Source organism: Callorhinus ursinus, unplaced genomic scaffold, assembly GCF_003265705.2.
Source record: "Callorhinus ursinus isolate GAN/ISIS: 27379988/994484 unplaced genomic scaffold, GSC_fseal_2.0 scaffold27, whole genome shotgun sequence".
NCBI lineage: Eukaryota > Metazoa > Chordata > Mammalia > Carnivora > Otariidae > Callorhinus > Callorhinus ursinus.
In genome coordinates, this window is record NW_027397089.1 from 14,477,529 (window position 1) to 14,497,566 (window position 20,038).

Genomic DNA, 20,038 nt, shown 5'->3' on the forward strand with positions numbered 1-20,038 from the left:
CTAACCAACTGAGCCACCCAGGCACCCTAAAACCAAAATTTCAAAATATGCTAAGGAAAACCTGACAGAACCAAAAGGAGAAATAGACAGATTCAAAACCACAGTTTTAGTTGGAGCTTCCAATATGGCTCTCTCAGTGATTGATAGAACAAGAAGATAGCAAATCTCTAAGGACAAAGATGTGAGACGATATGCTCTTGTTAAGTACACAGCGAACATTTACCAAGATAGATAGTAATCTGGGCCACAAACTAAGTCTCCATAAATTTAAAATGACTGGATGGGATGCCTAGGTGGCTCAGTCGGTTAAGCATCTGACACTTGGTTTCACTTCAGGTCTTGATCTCAGGGTCGTGAGTTCAAGCCCTGCCCTGGGCTCCAGGCTGGGTGGGGAGCCTACTTAAAAAAAAAAATGATTGGAAAACTAAAGGATATGTTTTTTTGTTTGTTTTTTTGCTACAATAGAACTAAATTAGAAATTAATTCCAAAAGTTATCCTGAAAGCTCCCAAATACCTGGAAATTACAATGCTTTTTCTTTTTCTTTTTTTAAATAGGGTCCACACCCAACATTGGGCTCAAACTCAGGACCCCAAGATCAAGAGTTGCAGGCTCTTCCGACTGAGCCAGCCAGGCACCCCAGGCACATTTAAAATTTTTATTTTATTAATTTATTTTTTTATTTTTTTTAAAGATTTTATTTATTTATTTATTTGAGAGAGAGAGAGTGAGAGAGAGAGAGCACATGAGAGGCGGGAGGGTCAGAGGGAGAAGCAGACTCCCTGCTGAGCAGAGAGCCTGATGTGGGACTCGATCCTGGGACTCCAGGATCATGACCTGCACCGAAGGCAGTCGCTTAACCAACTGAGCCACCCAGGTGCCCTAAAATTTGATTTTAAACAGTATATTTTTTGGGTTTTACCAGATGTTTTACAAAGCTGCTAAGTGAACTCTGTACTTGAGTGCCCTTGACCTTTATTATTCTCTAAGCCCTCAACCTGAGCCACCTTCTGGTCCTTGTTCCCTTCTGTCTCTAATCCTCATATTTATATCCTTATTATTGTTTCCAGAGTTTTACCAAACTCTTTACTTCCTTTTCCTTTTCGATTTCTTCTACTTTTGTAAAAGGAGGTAAAGGGACCATAGTTCATATATTATTTCCGTAAAGTGTATGTGTTGATTCTTCTTTCGGTTCATCCACAGGCATCTTATGAGAACCGATTACTGTCACTTTAGAAAGCAATCACAGACCTCCTGTAAGTTTTCCAGAACACTCTGGCCCAGATACTGGTAAGGTCAAAGCCTAGTGCCTCTTCAGACCTGACGATTTGGGGACAAGATAGATTTATGCTATTATTAAAAAAAAATAGTGTTGTTTTGGGGCACCTGGATGGCTCAGTCGGTTAGGCATCTGCCTTCACCTCAGGTCCATGATCCCAGTGTCCTGGAAAGGAGTCCCGCATCAGGCTCCCTGCTTGGCGAGGAGTCTGCTTCTCTGTCTCCCTCTGCCCCTCCCCCCTGCTCATGCTCTCTCTCTCACTCTCTCGCTTGTTCTCAAATAAATAAATAAAATCTTTAAAAAAAAATAGGGTTAGTTTTGATTTAAAAATATAACTCTGCACATTGTCTATACAATGTCTTATGAGCCATCCCATCAGCAATCAAATAAACCAAATCACTTGAAACTCCAAGGAAAACTTATGCTTTATGTTGCTGTTCCTGAGATTTCCTTGGAGATGATACAATTTAGCGCATCAAATCCCACTGGACCAATTTCCAAATAACTTTCTACTTAGCGTCCTTGGCCATGACTGATTTTTGGCACACTGACAGCTTTTCTTCACAATCAAGTTCTTCACCATTTTGAGCTGAGCCTATTCCTGTAGTAACTACCACCTGGCTTCACTGACTAAGCTTTGGTCAGGCAATGGAGGATGTGCTGGAGTTTGTCCTCTTAGAAGTAAAGTGAAACGGAACAGACTGCAAGTAACAGTATTTTCCAAAATGACTTATTTATGGTTTTCTCTTTATACTTGGCTTTGAGTCAATCTCGAGAAGGTTTAATGGCTAAGATTTGGAGGTCACTTGGGGGCAGGAGGCCTCATCAGGTTGAATTTAACGGACTAGTTTATCTCCTGTTTCAGGTCCCATGAGAACTCAAAAATGGAAATTTATGTTCTGTTCTTTATTTCTTTATCTGTTCTCTAAAACTAAGACACGATTGCCTGCCAAAAAAATTCAGAGAATGTAGAATCCTTAAAGAAGATCGAGAATTAGCAATACCACGCATATCAGGTTTTTCTGTGAGTGTAGAGTATCCATGTCTTTCTAGAAAAATGGGAACTTGTGAAACATATTATGCTCTTTTTACTAAATATACAGTGAACAGGATTAACCACACCATAAGTGGCTAGTATGGGTATTCTCTTCTTTATTTAATCAATTCCCTAACAACAACAACAACAACAAATCAACTTCATACAGGTGGACATGTAGGTCGTGGGGCATTTTTTGCAACTTGGCTCATTCAACACTCACTTCAACTTGCTTTCACTGCCCTGCTCTATTCTAGAAACTGGAAAGATGAACACTTGCTCTCCCAGACACCCTTACGGGTCAAGCGGCCATATCATTTGGTTCTGACCACTGAGATAGAAATGGAAGAGGCTGAGAACACGTTCTGGGCTTCCTGCTTTCTGCATGGCACGCCCGGGGCCAGCAGTGACTGCTGAGGGCAGGGCAGGAGGAGAGGAGCTTGGATCTCCCTCTGCATCCCTTGCCATGGGCCCCCTACTCTTTGCTTATGGCAAGAGATAAATTATTTAAACCATTTACAAAACAAACTACAAGTGCCTCTGGATACTCACTAGATTGTTTCTCTAAGATATATTCCCAAAAGTAGCATTGCCGGGGCAAAGAGTATGTGTTTTTAACGCTTTGGAAAGGTTTTATCAACTGACGCTCTAACCAACCCTATACGAATATACTGGTTTCCCCCACCCTGCTAACTGTGGACATTACTTTTTTATTTTATTTTATTATGTTATGTTAATCACCATACATTACATCATTAGTTTTTGATGTAGTGTTCCATGATTCATTGTTTGTGCATAACACCCAGTGCTCCATGCAGAACGTGCCCTCTTTAATACCCATCACCAGGCAAACCCATCCCCCACCCCCCTCCCCTCTAGAACCTTGTTTGTTTTTCAGAGTCCATCGTCTCTCATGGTTCGTCTCCCACTCTGATTTCCCCCCCTTCATTTTTCCTTCCTACTATCTTTTTTTTTTTTTAAAAAAGAAGCACAGCTTTACTGAGGTATGACTGATATACAAAGAACTGGATGTATTTAATATGCACATTTTGATGAGTTTGGACATATGAACACCTGTGAGACCATCATCAGCCACAGTAATAAAGACATCTAACACCTCCCAGAGTTTCCTTGTATCCTTCATGTTTTTTGTGTGTGTGCATGGTAGGAACACCTAACATGAGATCCACCCTCAACAATTGTTTTCCAGCTTTATTGAGATATGACATAAAACACCGTAAGTTTATCTCTTAACTTTTTGAAGTGAATAATACCACATTGCATTATCACTTTTTGGGGCATGATTTCCGAACTATTGAGTAAAAAGGGATTTTTAATTGTTTTGTGTACCTTTGATTACCACTGATAATGAGCATCTGTCCATGTTTACTGTGTACTTGTGTTTCTTTTATAAATTTCAAGTTACATCAGGGCCTTTACTAGAAGCCTTTGCTGCCTCCTCCTTGCTCTTGGGCAGTTTATGGGATAGGGCTAGGGGCCAATTTGTTTGAAATGCTACAACTCAATTAAGTCCCTGTCACTTTCCAGTAGGGTATTATAGGCCTGAGCTCTGTCTCAGGTCTGCTCTTTGGCAGCTTCCAGATGCCTCTACAACCCCAACACAAGGATCTAGGTGAGATATATTACTTCTATTTTTATTTTAATTTTTTAAAAAGATTTTATTTGTCAGAGAGAGCACACAAGCAGGGGGAGTGGCAGGCAGAGGGAGGAGCAGACTCCCTACTGAGCAAGGAGTCCGATGCGGGGCTTGGTTGCAGAACCCTGGGAACATGACCTGAGTTGAAGGCAGATGCTTAACCAACTGAATCACCCAGGTGCCCCTTTATTTAAAAAAAATTTTTTTAAATTTATTTTTGAGAGAGAGAATCTCAAGCAAACTCCCTGCTGAGCGTGGAGCCTGACCCAGGGCTCGATCTCACAACCCTGAGATTAGGACATGAATCGAAATCAAGAGTTGGATCCTTAGCCAACTGAGCCACCCAGGCGCCGGGATACATTACTTCTTAAAAAAAACCCTGCGGATCTTTGAGCATCTACTTAGGGTACATAGTGAGAAAATTTCTGGACAGCTTCAGTTGCTACTTCAAATACAAACGAATGAGTCATTCGTTTTCCTGTTGGGTAGAAGTGAACAGCCTAATAGCCAGAGAACAATAATTACAGCCTAGTAGCAATTTCTTATAAGTAATACAAATATCTCTATAAATTGCACATTTTATTTTATTTATTTTTTAAAGATTTTATTTATTTATTTGACAGAGAGATAGAAAGCACAAGTAGGCAGAGAGGCAGGCAGAGGGAGAGGGAGAAGCAGACTCCCCACTGAGCAGGGAGCCCGACGTGGGGCTCAATCCCAGGACCCTGGGATCATGACCTAAGCCGAAGGCAGGCACTTAACCGACTGAGCCACCCAGGCACCCCCAAATTGCACATTTTAAATAATTTGGATAATGACATGGATTTTTTTCATGGGTGCTATTCTACATGGAATGTCTTTGTTTACCCACTTTTTAAAAGGTTTTATTATTTTTTTAAAGATTTTATTTATTTATTTGAGCGAGAGAGAAAGAGCACAAGCAGAGGGAGCAGCAGAGGGAGAGGGAGAAGCAAACCCCCCACTGAACAGGGAGCCCGACATGGGGCTTGATCCCAGGACCCTGGGATCATGACCTGAGCTGAAGGTAGCCGCTTAACCAACTGAGTCCCCCAGGCACCCTAAAGATTTTAAGTAATCTCTACAACCAACGTGGGACTCGAACCCACAGTCCCAAGGTCAAGAGTCCCGTGCTCTACCGACTGAGCCAGCCAGGTGTCCCCAACATCCTTTTTAAATAAAAAACATTGTTATCCATTTTTGTAACTCCTCGATATCTGGATTAACAGAAGACAGTTGGATTTTTCACATCTCCTTCTGCATTCATTCAGTTGAAATATCAGAGGTCAGATAGCCTTTGGGAAACTCCACTGTTCACTACTGGGAGAATAAAAGTGAAAAAGGCAAATAACATCTTAGTGTTAACTATGAAAAGTTTTGACTTCAAGGATCCTCTGGAAAGGTCTTGAAAACCTCCAGGAGTTCCCAGCTACACCCAGTACAACTCTTGGGAGTCCCAGGGAGAAACTGGAGTGATAAGACAGTGCCATCAGTACCTTTATTCTCCTGGATCTATCCCATGCAGGGTTGCCTACATGGAGGTTGGCTTTGTCTCTTGGAAAAGAGAGTAAGGGCCTCTCTGAAGTAACTCTTTTCTTTGGATTCTAGTTACTTCCCTCATCTCTTTGGGCCTTCGTGTGAAACATCTGAGTTACTGCGTTATCTTCGGTTCTTTTATCTTCTGTGCACACCTTTGTAAGTAACTTCTTAATGTATCCTGGTACTCTAGCACCATATATAAATGCAACAAAAATTCAACAAACAACACAGAACCTTATTATATGTCAGTGGTTTCCCAAGGGTGGTCCCTGGAGCATCAGCATTAGCATTACCTGGGACCTTCTTAGAATTAGAATTCAAATTTTTGGACCACACTCCAGAGTGACTAAATTAGAAATTCTAGGGATGGGGCCCAGAAATCTGTGTTTTAACAAGCCTTTCAGGTGATTTTAATGTATGCTAACTTGGGATCCAATCTGAAAACACTGCTCAAATAAGGTAATTAATAGTGCCCTGGAAAATTTAGAAACTTTAGTTAGATAAAATCAGCCCTTAGTTAATAACAGCTAACGGTAGCAAGCATTTACACGGTGCCAGGAAATGTTCTAAACACTTGACACGTTAACTCATTTAGTCTTTACAATTAACTATAGTGTAATAGTAACTATTAGACCAACTTTTGATATGTGGAAAAAACTAGGCATAGAGAGTATATAAGTACTTTGGCAAAGGACGCATAGTTAAGTGACAGAGCTAGGTTCCAATCCAGGCAGGCAATCTAGTGCTCCTGACTGCCACACAAGGAGGCCCCAGAGCAGCAACAAGGGTCTGGAGGGATTCAGGTTTCCTAGCAACAGAGTTGGTGGATGGAAGGTCCCTTCAGCCATCTTGCCAACCTAGGATGATGGCTTACACGGGGTTTCCCAGCACGGAGGAGGAACGGAGATGAGCCCTTTCTAGGAAAGAGATAGAATGAGCCTTCCCTCAAGTGGACTCGATAGGCTTTTCTGAATATAGCTAACAGAGCATGTAAGGGACTTTCCAGGAAGTTTGTGAGGCACTGAGCTTGTGAGAGAGAGACAGCTCTGGGGTCCTATCCTCCACTTAAATGTGTTGTCCCAGACTTGAATTACATGAAATACTTCTGCTGTATTCCCCTCATGCCTCTGACCCAGTCTTTCACCTTATGTTTTAGGTTGGCTTTTCGTTGTTAATTATTTCAAAGTAAAAAATTAATGTTAAATTAAAAAGTTAAATTTAAAAATTTAACACTTCTGCTTTTACAATACAATCCAAATGCTTCAGAGATTTATTTTTAACCTACAGATGAAGGATGTGATCCATTTTTCTGGAAGGATTCTGGGAAAACTTTCCAAATTATTACTTTAGCATAATAAAAAATTTGTTTCTGCATTAAGTCAATTTATTCTCATACATACATAGTTGTTTGCAACTGTTCAATAGTGAGTTTCTCTGCCACATGCTAAATCTATAGAAAACCTTTATATGGTTAAAGTGACCAGGTATGTATAAATCAATATGCTTACAAATATTTTAACGGCCAAATAGCCTAGGGCAGCATTCTTCAAATCAGTACACAGAAACATTTCAAGGGTATGTGGGCAAGGATGACTTCAATGGACTTGGCATCCAGAACTTTACTTCCCACGTGAACTCTTCCCTAAAACATATTACCCCTCCGACTCCTGAGATCAAGGCCCTCCTTTCACATTAGCTCCTTTCTCCTTCAAGTATGAAAAACTGACTTCTCTGAATCTTACTCTTACACCTCAGGGTATACATTCCTCCAGGGTGGTGAGAAAGTGAATGACTACAATGGCTGAGTAACCAGATCTCGCAGAAATGGATGGAATTAGAAATAATTAAAATCATTTAATTTTATGTATCATAATCTGTTGTGATCAAGTATGAAGTAAAATGGAAAATATAAGTTCAAGGAGAAAAAGGATGATGTAAATTTTCCTATTTTAAAAAAAAGCTTGTGGGGCACCTGGGTGGCTCAGTTGGTTAAGCATCTGCCTTCGGCTCAGCTTATGATCCTGGAGTCCGAGCCCCCATGTTGGGCTCCCCCCTCAGAGGGGAGTCTGTTTTTCCCTCTGTCCCTCCCCCTGCTTGTGCTCTAATAAATAAAACCTTAAAGAAAAAAAAGGCTTATAGGGTGCCAGGTTGGTTCAGTGGGTACAGCGTGGGACTCTTGATCTTGGGGTTGTCAGTTCAAGCTGCACATTGGGCATAAAGATTAAACAGAAAAAAAAAGCTTGTTTGCATCTTTTATTTTTTTTGAATCTTTCTTTCTTTGTTTTAGCCCCTGGGGGTGTGTGTGCACTGTTTCTGGAGGCACTGCAGTATCAGGAGGTCGATGCAAGGAGTGGCCAGAGCAAGCTCCTAGTCCATCTCCCTGCTCCAAAAATCCACTTTATACACTGTCCTTCGGTAGAGGATGTCGGATATTAAACTGATAAGAACAGAAACTATACTTGATCTTAGCCAGAAGGCCAAGAAGTGATGAATTATTATTATTATTATTTTTTTTAAAGTAAGCTCTACATCCAGGCGGGGTTTGAACTCACGACCCCAAGATCAAGTCACATGCTCTACTGACTGCCTCTGGCTCAGGTCATGATCCCAGGGTCCTGGGATCAAGCCCCACGTCGGGCTCCCTGCTCAGTGGGGAGCCTGCTTCTCCCCTCTGTCAAATAAATACAATCTTAAAAAAAAATGGATGATGAAACAATCAAAACAGTATTTAGATTCTATTGGATACACTAAAAAAAACTGATTTAACAGTTTTATTTTACAAAGTTAAACTGATAGGGGTGCCTGGGTGGCTCAGTTGGTTAAGCGTCTGCCTTCAGCTCAGGTCATGATCCTGGGCTCCTGGGATCCAGCCCCATGTCGGGCTCCCTGCTCGGCGGGAAGCCTCCTTCTCCCTCGCTCTCTGCCTCTCTCCCTGATCCTTCTCTCTGTCTTGCCCTCTCTCTCAAATAAATAAATAAAATCTTAAGAAAAAAAAGTTTCAAAGTTAAATTGATAGTATGCTAAAAATTGCATCTTTTCGACTATCTCAACTTCTGAAAAACTAAAGTTGTCAAATTTAAAATGTGCAAAGGGAAACAATTTTTAAAAATACTTTTGTGGATATACAAAGAAGTTTGCAGATTGCTTGTTTATGATTATGTTTAATTTCTGACCACCATGGGAGTATGACTTTTTTTTTTTTTAAGATTTTTTTTCATTTATTTGACAGAGAGAGACACAACGAGAGAGGGAACACAAGCAGGGGGAGTGGGAGAGGGAGAAGCAGGCTTCCTGCCGAGCAGGAAGTCCAATGCAGGGCTCGATCCCAGGACCCTGGGATCATGACCTGAGCTGAAGGCAGACGCTTAACTGACTGAGCCACCCAGGCGCCCCAGACTGTGAACTTTCTATAAATTGGGGGCAGGGGCATGTGGGGGACTTGGGCGTGATGTCTGAGTAACCAACCCAACAGGGACACACATTAAACTTTGGAGCTTGCTTCCATGCTGGAAAGGTGACGCCCATAACAACCCTGCATTTGGAATAATGGCCTTTCCTGCTTGTCTGCCACCCTCCTTACTCTAAGTCTCCATACTTCCTGGGCTCTCTGCACACCTGTCCAATAAGACAGCAGGAGTTGAGTAAGGTGAGCTTTAGGTGAGATAGAGAATATTGATCTAGTTCACAGTTTAGGAGAATAGTCCCTTTTGCTATATTCTGTAACAAGTACCTGTGCTGACCTATTGTTTGCAAGTACGGGATTTTCATCTGGCTTTCTGAAATGTTGACCCGAGTTACAACTACTCTATACTGTTTTTTCCAAAATCCCTAGGCTTCTAGCTATTCCAGGTTGGGACAATTTTCCTTTTTGAAATGGTTCAAAAAAATGTGTTTAAGCCAAAGTAACACACACCACACATACACAACAGACTTAAAAAGCCTCACCAAAAAAACCCAAGGAAAAACCAAAGAACAAGTCACTCTCCCCCTAACACATTGACTGGAAGATCTGTAACAATAACCATGTGGTGACTAGAGGGAAATAATAACCTGTAGCCTATTTCCTTTGGAAGACTCTGGCATGATGTCTTCAGATGAAGGCGGTATGCATAAACTTGTTTATGTGGGTACGGTGAGCTGAACACTCTCCTTCCATCTTAACCTCTCTTCTCATTCACCTCCTACAATATAGGCTGTATCTATTTGCATTTCCTTTTCTGTGTTTCTGTTTGGAGCAGATGAATTTTTATGCATCTGCATTTTGAATTAAATTTAAATCCTCTTTACTACAGCATGGGAAAAAAAAAAAAGACTGACCAGTGCCAATTTAGTTTCAGCCATATCATATAGGAATCCAAAAGCATCAAATTTCCTTGTACTCTGGGAACAATATATAGCATGAACAAAAGGTTATAGAGGAAAGAAATGTAATTGATTCTGAAGAGCGTGAACATCTGCCAAGAATGTATTGTAAGAGAAAATGATCTCTGAGGGTCCTACTTCTGATGATGAAATGGTTTCTAGTTCCCCATGTCAGAGAAATAACCCTCTGCTCCACACAGTCCTCTTCAAGCCCAATCCACTGAGCGGAGAAAGCAGATGTTTGAAGCTAGCTTCCGCAACACAAACAAATAGAAATAAGTGTAGAAGACTTTGAGAAATGAAACCGGCCCGATGATATTCAGCTGATGGCCTCCAAGGAAATGTGAAAAAAACTATGTTCTGGTCCAAATTCTGTCATTAAATATAATGTGACTGTGGCCCACTCAATTTATCTCCCTGGGCCTCAAGTTCCTTGAGCTCTCACATGGGAGAGCCGGCCTGGATGGCAGAAAAGGTCTTTTTATGATGTTGTCTACAGTGGTAAGATTAACAGACTATTGTTTCATCAAGAAGTCCCTTGAGTCTCAGACTTTCTATTTATTTTAATTAACTTATTTTTTCAAAGATTTATTTTTCTCAAGTAATCTCTACACCCAGCGTGGGGCTTGAACTCACAACCCTGAGATCGAGTGTCACATGCTCTACTCACTGAGCCAGCCAGGTGCCCCACAGACTTTCCACTTTACATGGGAAGAGCAAAAATTCTAACACAAGTGATTTAAGAACATCAACATTTATTTAACATGATAAAAAAGAAATGAGATATGAACATTTGCATTTAAACAATAGTAAGGAGCCTTTAATACTTACATGTGCTCATTGTATAATATATACACAATGAACATAATTACATTTGTACACAAACTAAGTACTGGATTTGAAAACTGCTTATTGCTGTACACATCTATCCCAATTGAAGTATAAGCCCAGTCCTTCAAAATACCTACATTTTAAATTGTATTTTTAAGAAAAAGTAAGCGGTAACATTTGTGTTTAAGCTGACAAGAGTGTGGCAGTAACTGCTGACATTGCAATCTGACTGAGAAATAATTATAGCAGAAAACAGGACGTACTTCACTTAGCAATAATAAAATGACACATTTTAAATATATATATAAAATTTTTACAAATCAAGTGTGAAACAAAGCATTGCAGTAGCCAAAACGGGAAGAAAAAAAAAAAAAGGAAAACAAGCTTCATTGGAAATAATAACTAAATTTCTGTACTGAAAAAGCAGAAAGAAATATAAATCCACCTAAACTTTAGAAACATCAAAATCTGTAAATCAGCAACTAAGTAAGATCTGGCTGTAGACCGCACATTAAAAAAGCACCTTTACTTATGTGCTCTGAAATCATAGCAGCAAGCTGGTGTCAGAACAACAACCTTGAGATTATGGAGTGTACATATGATCCATTAAAGCTGTTTGGAATAAACATTTTCCAGAAGTGATAAAATGATGCTCTGTGGCCAAAAGCATCAGAACTATGAATTTCATAGATTTAAAATATACTGTACAATATCTTCTCACATTGCTGAAGGTCCATGTCTTTAGTTTTGAATGGTTTCAACAGGAGTTGGTATAGCTGAAAAATAGAGACCGGGGAAAATTACTTGACATCTGCAAAGTTAATGAGTGACAATTTCCTAGAGTAACTGAGGGCGGTGTTCTCTAACAACGGAACTGACGAGCATGGCCACGGAAATCCTAAGACATAATACAATGGAAGGACATTTTCTTGTCATTTCATAGGTTTAATTCACAAAGCCAAGAATGCAATTAAATAACAATTCAGAATAAAAAAAAAAGTAACCAAATTTGTGGCTGAATCCAAAAGATCAACAAAATGAGCAAAGATTTGCATAACTTTGCTAAGATATATATTAAGCTGCCTATGCAACAGCGTCATTTATAAACCTTTCCAAAGGTTTATATAAACCTGCCCAAACGACTAAGTCAGCGGGATTACATACACACAGTGAGAAGACAGAAAGTAATACCGCTTTGAGTGCCGTGGCAATAACTGGACCCCATTCCAGTATGTCATGCCACTGGCTCTTAGAATGAAAGTAAAACGAAACAAAATCCAATAATAACAACTTAAGGAACCTGGAAATGTACTTGAGTTGCAACTGTACATACTCTTTATTGTCAGACAACATTCTTTATTATCACTGGCTGTGTACGAAGAACGGTAACCTGTTTATTGAACCAAAAGATAATGAGACTGGATTTTAATGTACACTTCTCCACTAAGATGGACAGAGGCCATCTACCAAGTCCTTGCACAAGATGAATCAAATAAGCATGCTGACTGTTCCTATTCTGGTATTTTTCTGTCACTAGTGGCAACTGTCACTTTAAAACACAGTAAGTTTAAAAGTTTAAATGCCTGAGTGACAGAGGTAAGACTCTAACAAACAGGTGGTTTGTAACTCCAGAAAGGATGTCAATCCTGCATAAATACCAACTGACAAACAAAGGCCTCTTCTAGGCTCTATGTAGACATAATCTTAAATAGAAGTTACAAATATGACAAGACAGACATAAATCCTTCCGGATGAACAAAAGGACACAGGTTATAGTTGCTACAAAAAGGTATGAATGGAAGAAGATTCTAGAAAATAAGCACTACTGGGTAAGTCAATTTAGTATTTGTACAAATTTATTTTGAGAATCTAAAAGTCAAAGAATATGTTAGCAACAATGTTTGTAGTATCTCTATGTATTTTTGCTGCTTATAATTGTTTAACAGAAACTGGTGATAACCCTAAAGCATACAATATTCCTAGATCTGGTAGATGGTATGAGAAAAAAAAATGCAGAAAAAGGCATAACTAACTCCGTATCTCAGTTTTCCTGAAAAGTAAAAAAAAAAGTATATATCTACAAATCCAAAACTGCAAATAAAATTTAGCATTTTTCTATAAAATTATTAAAAGACCTTAGGAAATTATTCTCAGCTCTTACACTGTGGCCCAAGGAACAATGTTCAAGTAAGGATTCCTCCTTTCCCCGGCCCCACCCACAGCTTTTTTAGTAGTGATCTCCCTTACTTAAAAAAAAAATAATTATTTCAAAATAATTTCTGATAGATCTTAACGACTCCATGTAGTTGGCCGTACCACAGACACTCCTTTGTACTTTAAGATAATTAACAGACTCCCCACGCGGTAGACATGTCACATGAACTGTAAAAAACATTACTTGATCAACATGTAATTGCTTCCACAGAATTCTCAGATCCGACTATGGAAAGTAATGCTAAGTGGGAGCACAGCTACAAAACACCGTGAGGCTTGTCTTGGCACAGGCCATCAGCTCTTCGTTTTGCTGTTTTTATGCACGATGAAATAAGAGACAGAGAAATTTTGTCACGTAGCAAATCACTGGAAGGGCTGATGTTGGAGATCTGAGTGATTGGCCATGGCCCAAAAACACAGCCTCCTTGCCCTGCCAGCGATCCCTAATGCACAGTCCAGGATCAATCTCAAGTTTTTGTTCACCAAACCAATGAGTGAATAAAACTCCAGTTAAAAACTCAAGTTCAAGCACAAATGCAAAGGGTAACGGACGTACTTTTTCCGGGACTACACACACATGAAATGGGATCCCTCTGTGAGCTGCGGCTGAGTAGCTGGAACAGGCGATGCTGAGGACTCAGGAGATGGGGACAGACTTTGCACTAAAACACACCAAGAGAACACAAAAGGTAAACATCTTTAGGACACATCTGGAGAAGGAAATCTGGATGCTGTGATCCCATAAAATAAGAACATGCTTCAGGAAGGAATTAATAGCTGTATCTGGGTTCTTTGAAATTGACAATTGATTATTATTTAGCATGAAATGTCTCTTGAAGACTATTTAAAAATTCTTCTTCCTCCTATACCTTAAGCTTAGACATTGTACACAATGTTTTATGTCAACTGTACCTCCACAAAATTGGAAAAGAAAATTCTTGTCGTCATCCTCCCGCCTTTTTTTTGGCTTTGAGGTTAATTTTTAGGTGTCTACCTATGAATCACTCTTGTTGGGTCTCACTTTTTTTTTTAATTAATTAATTAAAACAATTTTTTTAAAAGTACGCTCTGCCTAACATGGGGCTTGAACTCACAACCCTGAGATCAAGAGTCCCCTGCTCTACTGGCTGAGCCAGCTGGGAGCTTCTGGGTCTCACTTTTTTTTTTTTTTTTAAGATTATTTATTTATTTATTTGAGAGAGAGAGAATGAGAGATAGATATTTATTTGAGAGAGAGAGAATGAGAGAGAGCACGAGAGGGAAGAGGGTCAGAGGGAGAAGCAGACTCCCTGCTGAGCAGGGAGCCCGCTTCTCCCTCTGCCTCTGCCTCTCTCTCTCTCTCTCTCTGACTCTCATGAATCAATAAATAAAAAAACAATTAAAAAAAAAAAACCTTTCTAGTTCCATGCAGCTAAATACCATCGACAGTCTAAATGTTGTGATTTTAATACACTCACACGCTTTATGCAGTCGTGCCAAAACAAAAACAGAAAGTGGTCTTTGACAATTAAAAAAAAAAGTGAGAATTCCTGTGCATAATGCCTTATAAATGAGAGAGGCAAAAGAAAAGACAGTGCTTAATATCTGTTACAAGGAAACATGACTTATCACATAAATTTGCATGTTATATGTATATAAGTTGTAGAGAATACTGCCAGACTCCCATGTTCTTCCTAAGAACAGTCCCAAATAATTGAATTTCACTGTATTTGCCCTTTTGCAAAATGATGGGGAGAAGGGTGAAAGTAGGGAGGATTACTATTTTTTTTAAAGATTTTATTTATTTGAGAGACAGTGAGAGAGAGAGAGAGAGAGAGAAAGAGAGTGCACAAGCAGGGGGAGGAGCAGAGAGGGAGAAGCAGACTCCCCGCTGAGTGATCCCAAGTGGGACTCCATCCCAGGACCCTGGGATCATGACCTGAGCTGAAGGCAGACACTTAACCCACTGAGCCACCCAGGCGCCCCAGGAGGGAGGATTATTAAGAATGGTTTTTTGCTTATGGACTATGAGAAGCAATGCTGATAATGTGCACTAGTTGTATGATCCCCCATCCCCATCCCTTCCCAAATATCATAAAGAAAAAAAGAGAAAATCAAATCTGTGAAGGAAAAAAAAAAAGAAACCTGAAAGTAGCATAGACATTTTTATTATTTTATTTTTTAGTTAAAAAATTTTTTTTAGAGAGGGAGGGAGGGTGAGGGGACGGGCAGAGGGAGAGGGAGAATCTTAAGCAGACTCCACGCCCAGCACAGAGCACACGAGGCTCGATCTCATAACCCTGAGATCATGAGTTGACCTGAAATCAAGAGTTAGTCAGTTGCTTAACCAACCGAGCCACCCAGGAGCCCCTATCTTCCGACATGGATGGATGATGGTCTTTGAGAGAGGATCACGATCTTCTATCAAAGAAAAACCTAGGGCACCTGGGTGACCCAGTTGGTTAAGCGACTGCCTTCGGCTCAGGTCATGATCCTGGAGTCCCCGGATCGAGTCCCGCATCGGGCTCCCTGCTCGGCGGGGAGTCTTGCTTCTCCCTCTGACCCTCTTCCCTCTCGTGCTCTCTGTCTCTCATTCTCTCTCTCTCTCAAATAAATAAATAAAATCTTTAAAAAAAAAAAAGAAAAAAAGAAAAACCCAGATGTGGATTATAGCAGTGGCTAAACAAACCTGTTCTACTAGTTTAGGTATTAAATCTTGTACAGTTCCCAAAGTGGTAGTTTTGTGACTATTCTGAGAATCCAGCCTCAGAGAAACAGGTATGTTTTCCAAGTTCTGGAAGATCTTTTTAGACAAAATTTATGGTATACGTGTTAAGGTTAAGATGAAGAGAGAGTGAGAGAGAGAGAGAAAGAAGTGATCCCCAAGCCAGGACACTCTGTGGATCTAGACCGAGGTCCCCTTTCCATCCTTTCCAGAAGTGGCATCCTTCCTGAGGGTGCATGTGGGAAGGCAAAATATGAATTCAGAGGTTCAGAGGAAACCCCAGGGAGAAAAGTATGAAATGTGTAATATCTACCTGCCATTGTTTGATTTCCTCTAGAAGCCTCAGGAGTTTGTTCATAGGAAACAATCGTTTCTTCCTGCTCATGAAGATTGTCCTTTATATTCTCTTCAGGGTGGCTTTCTGCTTTATGATTTGTGATCTGTACCTCATCTTGAGGGCTACTGAAAATAGATTGATATTTTAAAACTTGTTATTACAAAATACAGTAAATTTTTTTCTTCCAATTTGTCATTATGAAAATGTTTGACCATACACAAAAGATGCCACCATCTATAGCTAGTAACTGCTAACATTTTACTTGTAATCTCTTTTCTCCCCCCTTTATAGAAATTTTTAAACATAAAAAAATGAGAGCAAATAATATACGAAACCTGTGCACTCAGGTAATCCACATTTTACCAATCTTGTTTCACCTAAACTCCCAGTCTCCTACTCTCCAAATTATTTTAAAGCAGATTCCAGACATATCATTTGATCTATAAACACTTCAGTTTGTATTTATAATACCTTAGTGTCATCAAATATCCAGTCAGTGCTCAAATTTCCTGATTGCCTCATTATAGCATTTTACAGTTATTGGTTTCAAAAAGATCTGAAGTCTATGTATTGTATTTGCCTGACAAGTCTCTTAAAGTTAACTTTAATCTAAAATAACCCATCCCACACATCCTTTTTATTCTTTGCCACTTAGGTGAAAGAACCTGGTTTATCCGTCCTACATAGTTTACCACATTCTGTATTTTGATGATTATATTTCTCTTATTTTTCATAAACTGATAAGGACTTTGAGGCTTGATCAGATTTAGATTTTAGGGGGAAAGGTAATATATTTCATTAAGTGGGGTTCATGCACTGTTGCATGAACAGGCTGTTTCTTTTCGTGATGTTAAAAATGATCAGTGAGGGCGCCTGGGTGGCTCAGTTGGTTAAGCCACTGCCTTCGGCTCAGGTCATGATCCTGGAGTCCCAGGATCGAGTCCCGCATCGGGCTCCCTGCTCGGCAGGGAGTCTGCTTCTCCCTCTGATCTTCTCCCCTCTCATGTGCTCTTTCTCTCAAATAAATAAAATCTTTAAAAAAAAAAAAATGATCAGTGAGTTCAAGGTTTCTTGATCCACTAAATTTCCCTGTCAGATTTTCAGCTTTTCCAGCCATTGAGGAATATTGTTCAAATCCTTTATTTCATTAGGGTTAGCAAAACAGGGGTATTCTCAGTCTTTCACTCCTTATTGAATGAAATTCTTCTAAAAAGAAAACTATTTCCTCGAAAACTTTCTGGCTGCAGTTTATTTGGGAAAGGCAGGATAAACACTTGATTCTTTGCCTTTATGTACCAGGTTTTGGAATAAGAAGTCAATTCCTTAGCATTGTCCAAAGTGGCCAACAAACTATTTTTTGTTGTTGTTGGGTCATGAAACTCACAGGTTTTAACATACTAGATGTGTTTTAATCTATGCCTATTGACAAAACAGCAGGTTTTTTTCCTTATCAGCTATTGCCAAAAGTTTTTCAAACTCGATCTTGCTATTCATAGAAGAAATAGAGGCATTCCAAATAACATTAAATCACAACATTTCTTTTTTCCAGCTCTGGTAATTTTTCTAATGAAGGGTGGGATTGAGGACATACACATAAGAAGGCCAGTTAAGAAATACAGCTAAAAAGTAAATAGCGTATCACACTAGCTTCTGGAATACATCAGATACCTTGGTTTTCTGATGTGTGTCTATACGATCCATTATGCAGGCAATGCTGAGGTGCTGGCTTTGATACACAGCTTATGTATCTTTCTATGCTTTTTAAAGGTCCTTACTGAACTCCTAGGTGCTAAGCATAGAGTTAAGTGCTATACCTGTGTTTTCTTAATCGTCGCAACACATTCGTGATATAGACGCTATTATTATCCCATTTTTACAAGGAAGGAACCTGCAGTTTAGGGAGGTTATGCAAGTTGCTCAAGATCCTACAGCTCTTAAGTAGCTAAGCTGGCACAGGAATCCAAGACTTTTTGACTCCGAAGTTCCCCATTCTTAAGTGTTACATAATTTTGGGAGTGATTCCTTTGTCACTTTCCCTAATTATTACCTGTATGAAACATCCTCGGGCATTTTCTCTTTGTTTCCCTCTTTATCCATCACTTCCTCCGAACTTACTCCATTTGGTTCAGGTTTGAAAAGTGTTTTGGAAAAAATGTCCTCAGTTTTTTTAAACTATAGAATAAGAAGAAAAATGATTCAAAAGAGAAGTTTGTTAAAAAATGATATCCTGTCAAATAGTTACTGAAATACATCTTTAGATTCAAGTATATGAAAAATATTTGCCCAGAGGGATGATGCACATTGCTAATAGCTAGCAGCTCTGAGATATAAGATTCTTTAATTGGGGTTAACAGTAATTTATTCTAGCCTTGATTATGTTTTAAATGTTCAATTAACCCATTTTTTGATGTAGTGAATACATCACTCAAGTTAAACAAAACCTATCATTTCACTTAGACTTATGGTCTCTGCAATGAAATGAAACGTAATTATTTTCAACATTACCACTTGATCTAATGTTCAGAAATCTACCCCTGTGGAATATTTGTTCTAAAATAATCTCTCTACCTCTTTGTCGAAATCCGTATTTGGAGGTTCTGCTTCTTTTAGTCGAAGAATTTCTGCCGCGGGAGTTTCATGGTTTGGCTTGACATCATTTTCTCTACTGACGGTATCCAATTCCTTAATGTTATCATCCCTTCTTCGAGTCTGTCCAAAAGATATATAGCAGAGAGTCATACCATGAAGCCATGTACGGTTTTGGATAGCACCTGTTAGTTTTCACTCACAAGGAGGTTTCCTTATGAAAACCAACAGAGGAAAAAAAAATATACATATATATCAGTATTCCACACATTTTTTCCCCATCTCTTTTAATCATCCATCCTGTACTTTGTAGAATATGTAATTATTCAACCGTTAATCTGCTGGATCTTTAGTAGCAGTGCCCGCCAGCTCTTGATTAGATGGCAAGGGGATTTCTAGGAAGGAAGAGTAACATTTCAGCTAATACATGTGTACTAACAGGGACAACCAGACAGAAGCCACTCAAACAGGTTCCCTAGTCTGCTATCTCTGTATTTATGAATTGGGGTAACAAACAAATCGTAAGAAATGGAATGGTGTCACTTTACAAGGGTGGGGTTGGGATGTGATGAATAGTAGGCTGAGAACTTTTATTTAGAAGCTCTCTCCTATTACAATTTAGGTCATGTTAAATTAGGACACAGAGTAATACACATTATATTGGAGGGGGAATTGGGGACTATCTTGGCATTTCACAGTTGCTGAAAGCACTTTTATCTTCTTAGTATCTCTGTGAAGTCGATGAGATGGGCTATATCATCATCTGATTTACAGCAGAGAACAGTGAGTCCACAACTGGTACAAGGACACCCAACAAGTAATACAGCTCTGACTTTTTGAGTTCCGGGCTATTTCCATTTGATTAAGCTGTCTTAGCTTATTATTATGGGAATTAAATAATATAAAATAACTATCCATATTGTAGACATTTTTGAAAACCCATCAATCATGTAACTCCATGATCCTGATTCAAGTGACGTTAGATTTACACAGAAGAATGATTAAATGCAATAGATATACCTGGGTAATCCTAAAGGGATTATCCCTGAAACCTGAAGGACTCTGTAAGGGTGACTGGTCTAAAGCACCAATAACATTTAATCCTTTTTTCTTTTCCCTCAAGCATGCTTGTTGATGTCTCCTTATTCTTTCCATTTGCTCTTCCACAGTCATCCTAGGTCGGGTACTTTCAGCCAAACAGAGCTGTTCCACTGCACTTCTGGGCCTTTCCTTTAAGTTAAACATAGACATATGAATACAAGGATGCAGAATAACTTCTGAAAAGTATGTTGGAATAAAAAATGTTCTAAAATGCATTCATTTTGTTCTCTAAGTCAAAAGTAGAGGCTTGTTAACACTGGAAAGGCAAACTGTTTTATCCTTCACTAGTAATTGGTGATGCATGGTCACTGTAACAGGAAACTGTATAAAACTCAAACTAGGAAAGGGCACAGCTTCTAAATATAAGAGATTTAT

The 20,038-nt window shown here is 39.4% G+C and overlaps 1 protein-coding gene and 1 non-coding gene across 18 annotated transcripts in view; both read right to left on the reverse strand.

Moving 5' to 3' along the window:
• Positions 1 to 7,825: 7,825 nt before the first annotated feature.
• Positions 7,826 to 8,017, reverse strand: LOC112830250 (U2 spliceosomal RNA). Its single transcript, XR_003209869.1, has one exon. It is a non-coding gene; the product is annotated as a U2 spliceosomal RNA (small nuclear RNA).
• Positions 8,018 to 10,628: 2,611 nt separating this feature from the next.
• The window catches only part of PLEKHA5 (pleckstrin homology domain containing A5), a 238,691-nt gene continuing 229,281 nt past the window's right edge, over positions 10,629 to 20,038 (reverse strand). For 10 of the 17 annotated variants that reach the window (XM_073877900.1, XM_073877902.1, XM_073877904.1 and 7 more), the window contains 6 exons: positions 19,583 to 19,792; positions 18,545 to 18,685; positions 18,024 to 18,148; positions 15,953 to 16,098; positions 13,492 to 13,597; positions 10,629 to 11,497 (listed from right to left, as the gene is read on the reverse strand). In XM_073877900.1, coding sequence (XP_073734001.1) covers positions 13,503 to 13,597; positions 15,953 to 16,098; positions 18,024 to 18,148; positions 18,545 to 18,685; positions 19,583 to 19,792 — 717 coding nt within the window. In that variant the 3' untranslated portion in view covers positions 10,629 to 11,497; positions 13,492 to 13,502. Of the gene's footprint in view, positions 11,498 to 13,491; positions 13,598 to 15,952; positions 16,102 to 18,023; positions 18,149 to 18,544; positions 18,686 to 19,582; positions 19,793 to 20,038 lie in introns of all 17 variants that reach the window. The other 7 variants (XM_073877899.1, XM_073877919.1, XM_073877901.1 and 4 more) reach the window with 1 other exon arrangement.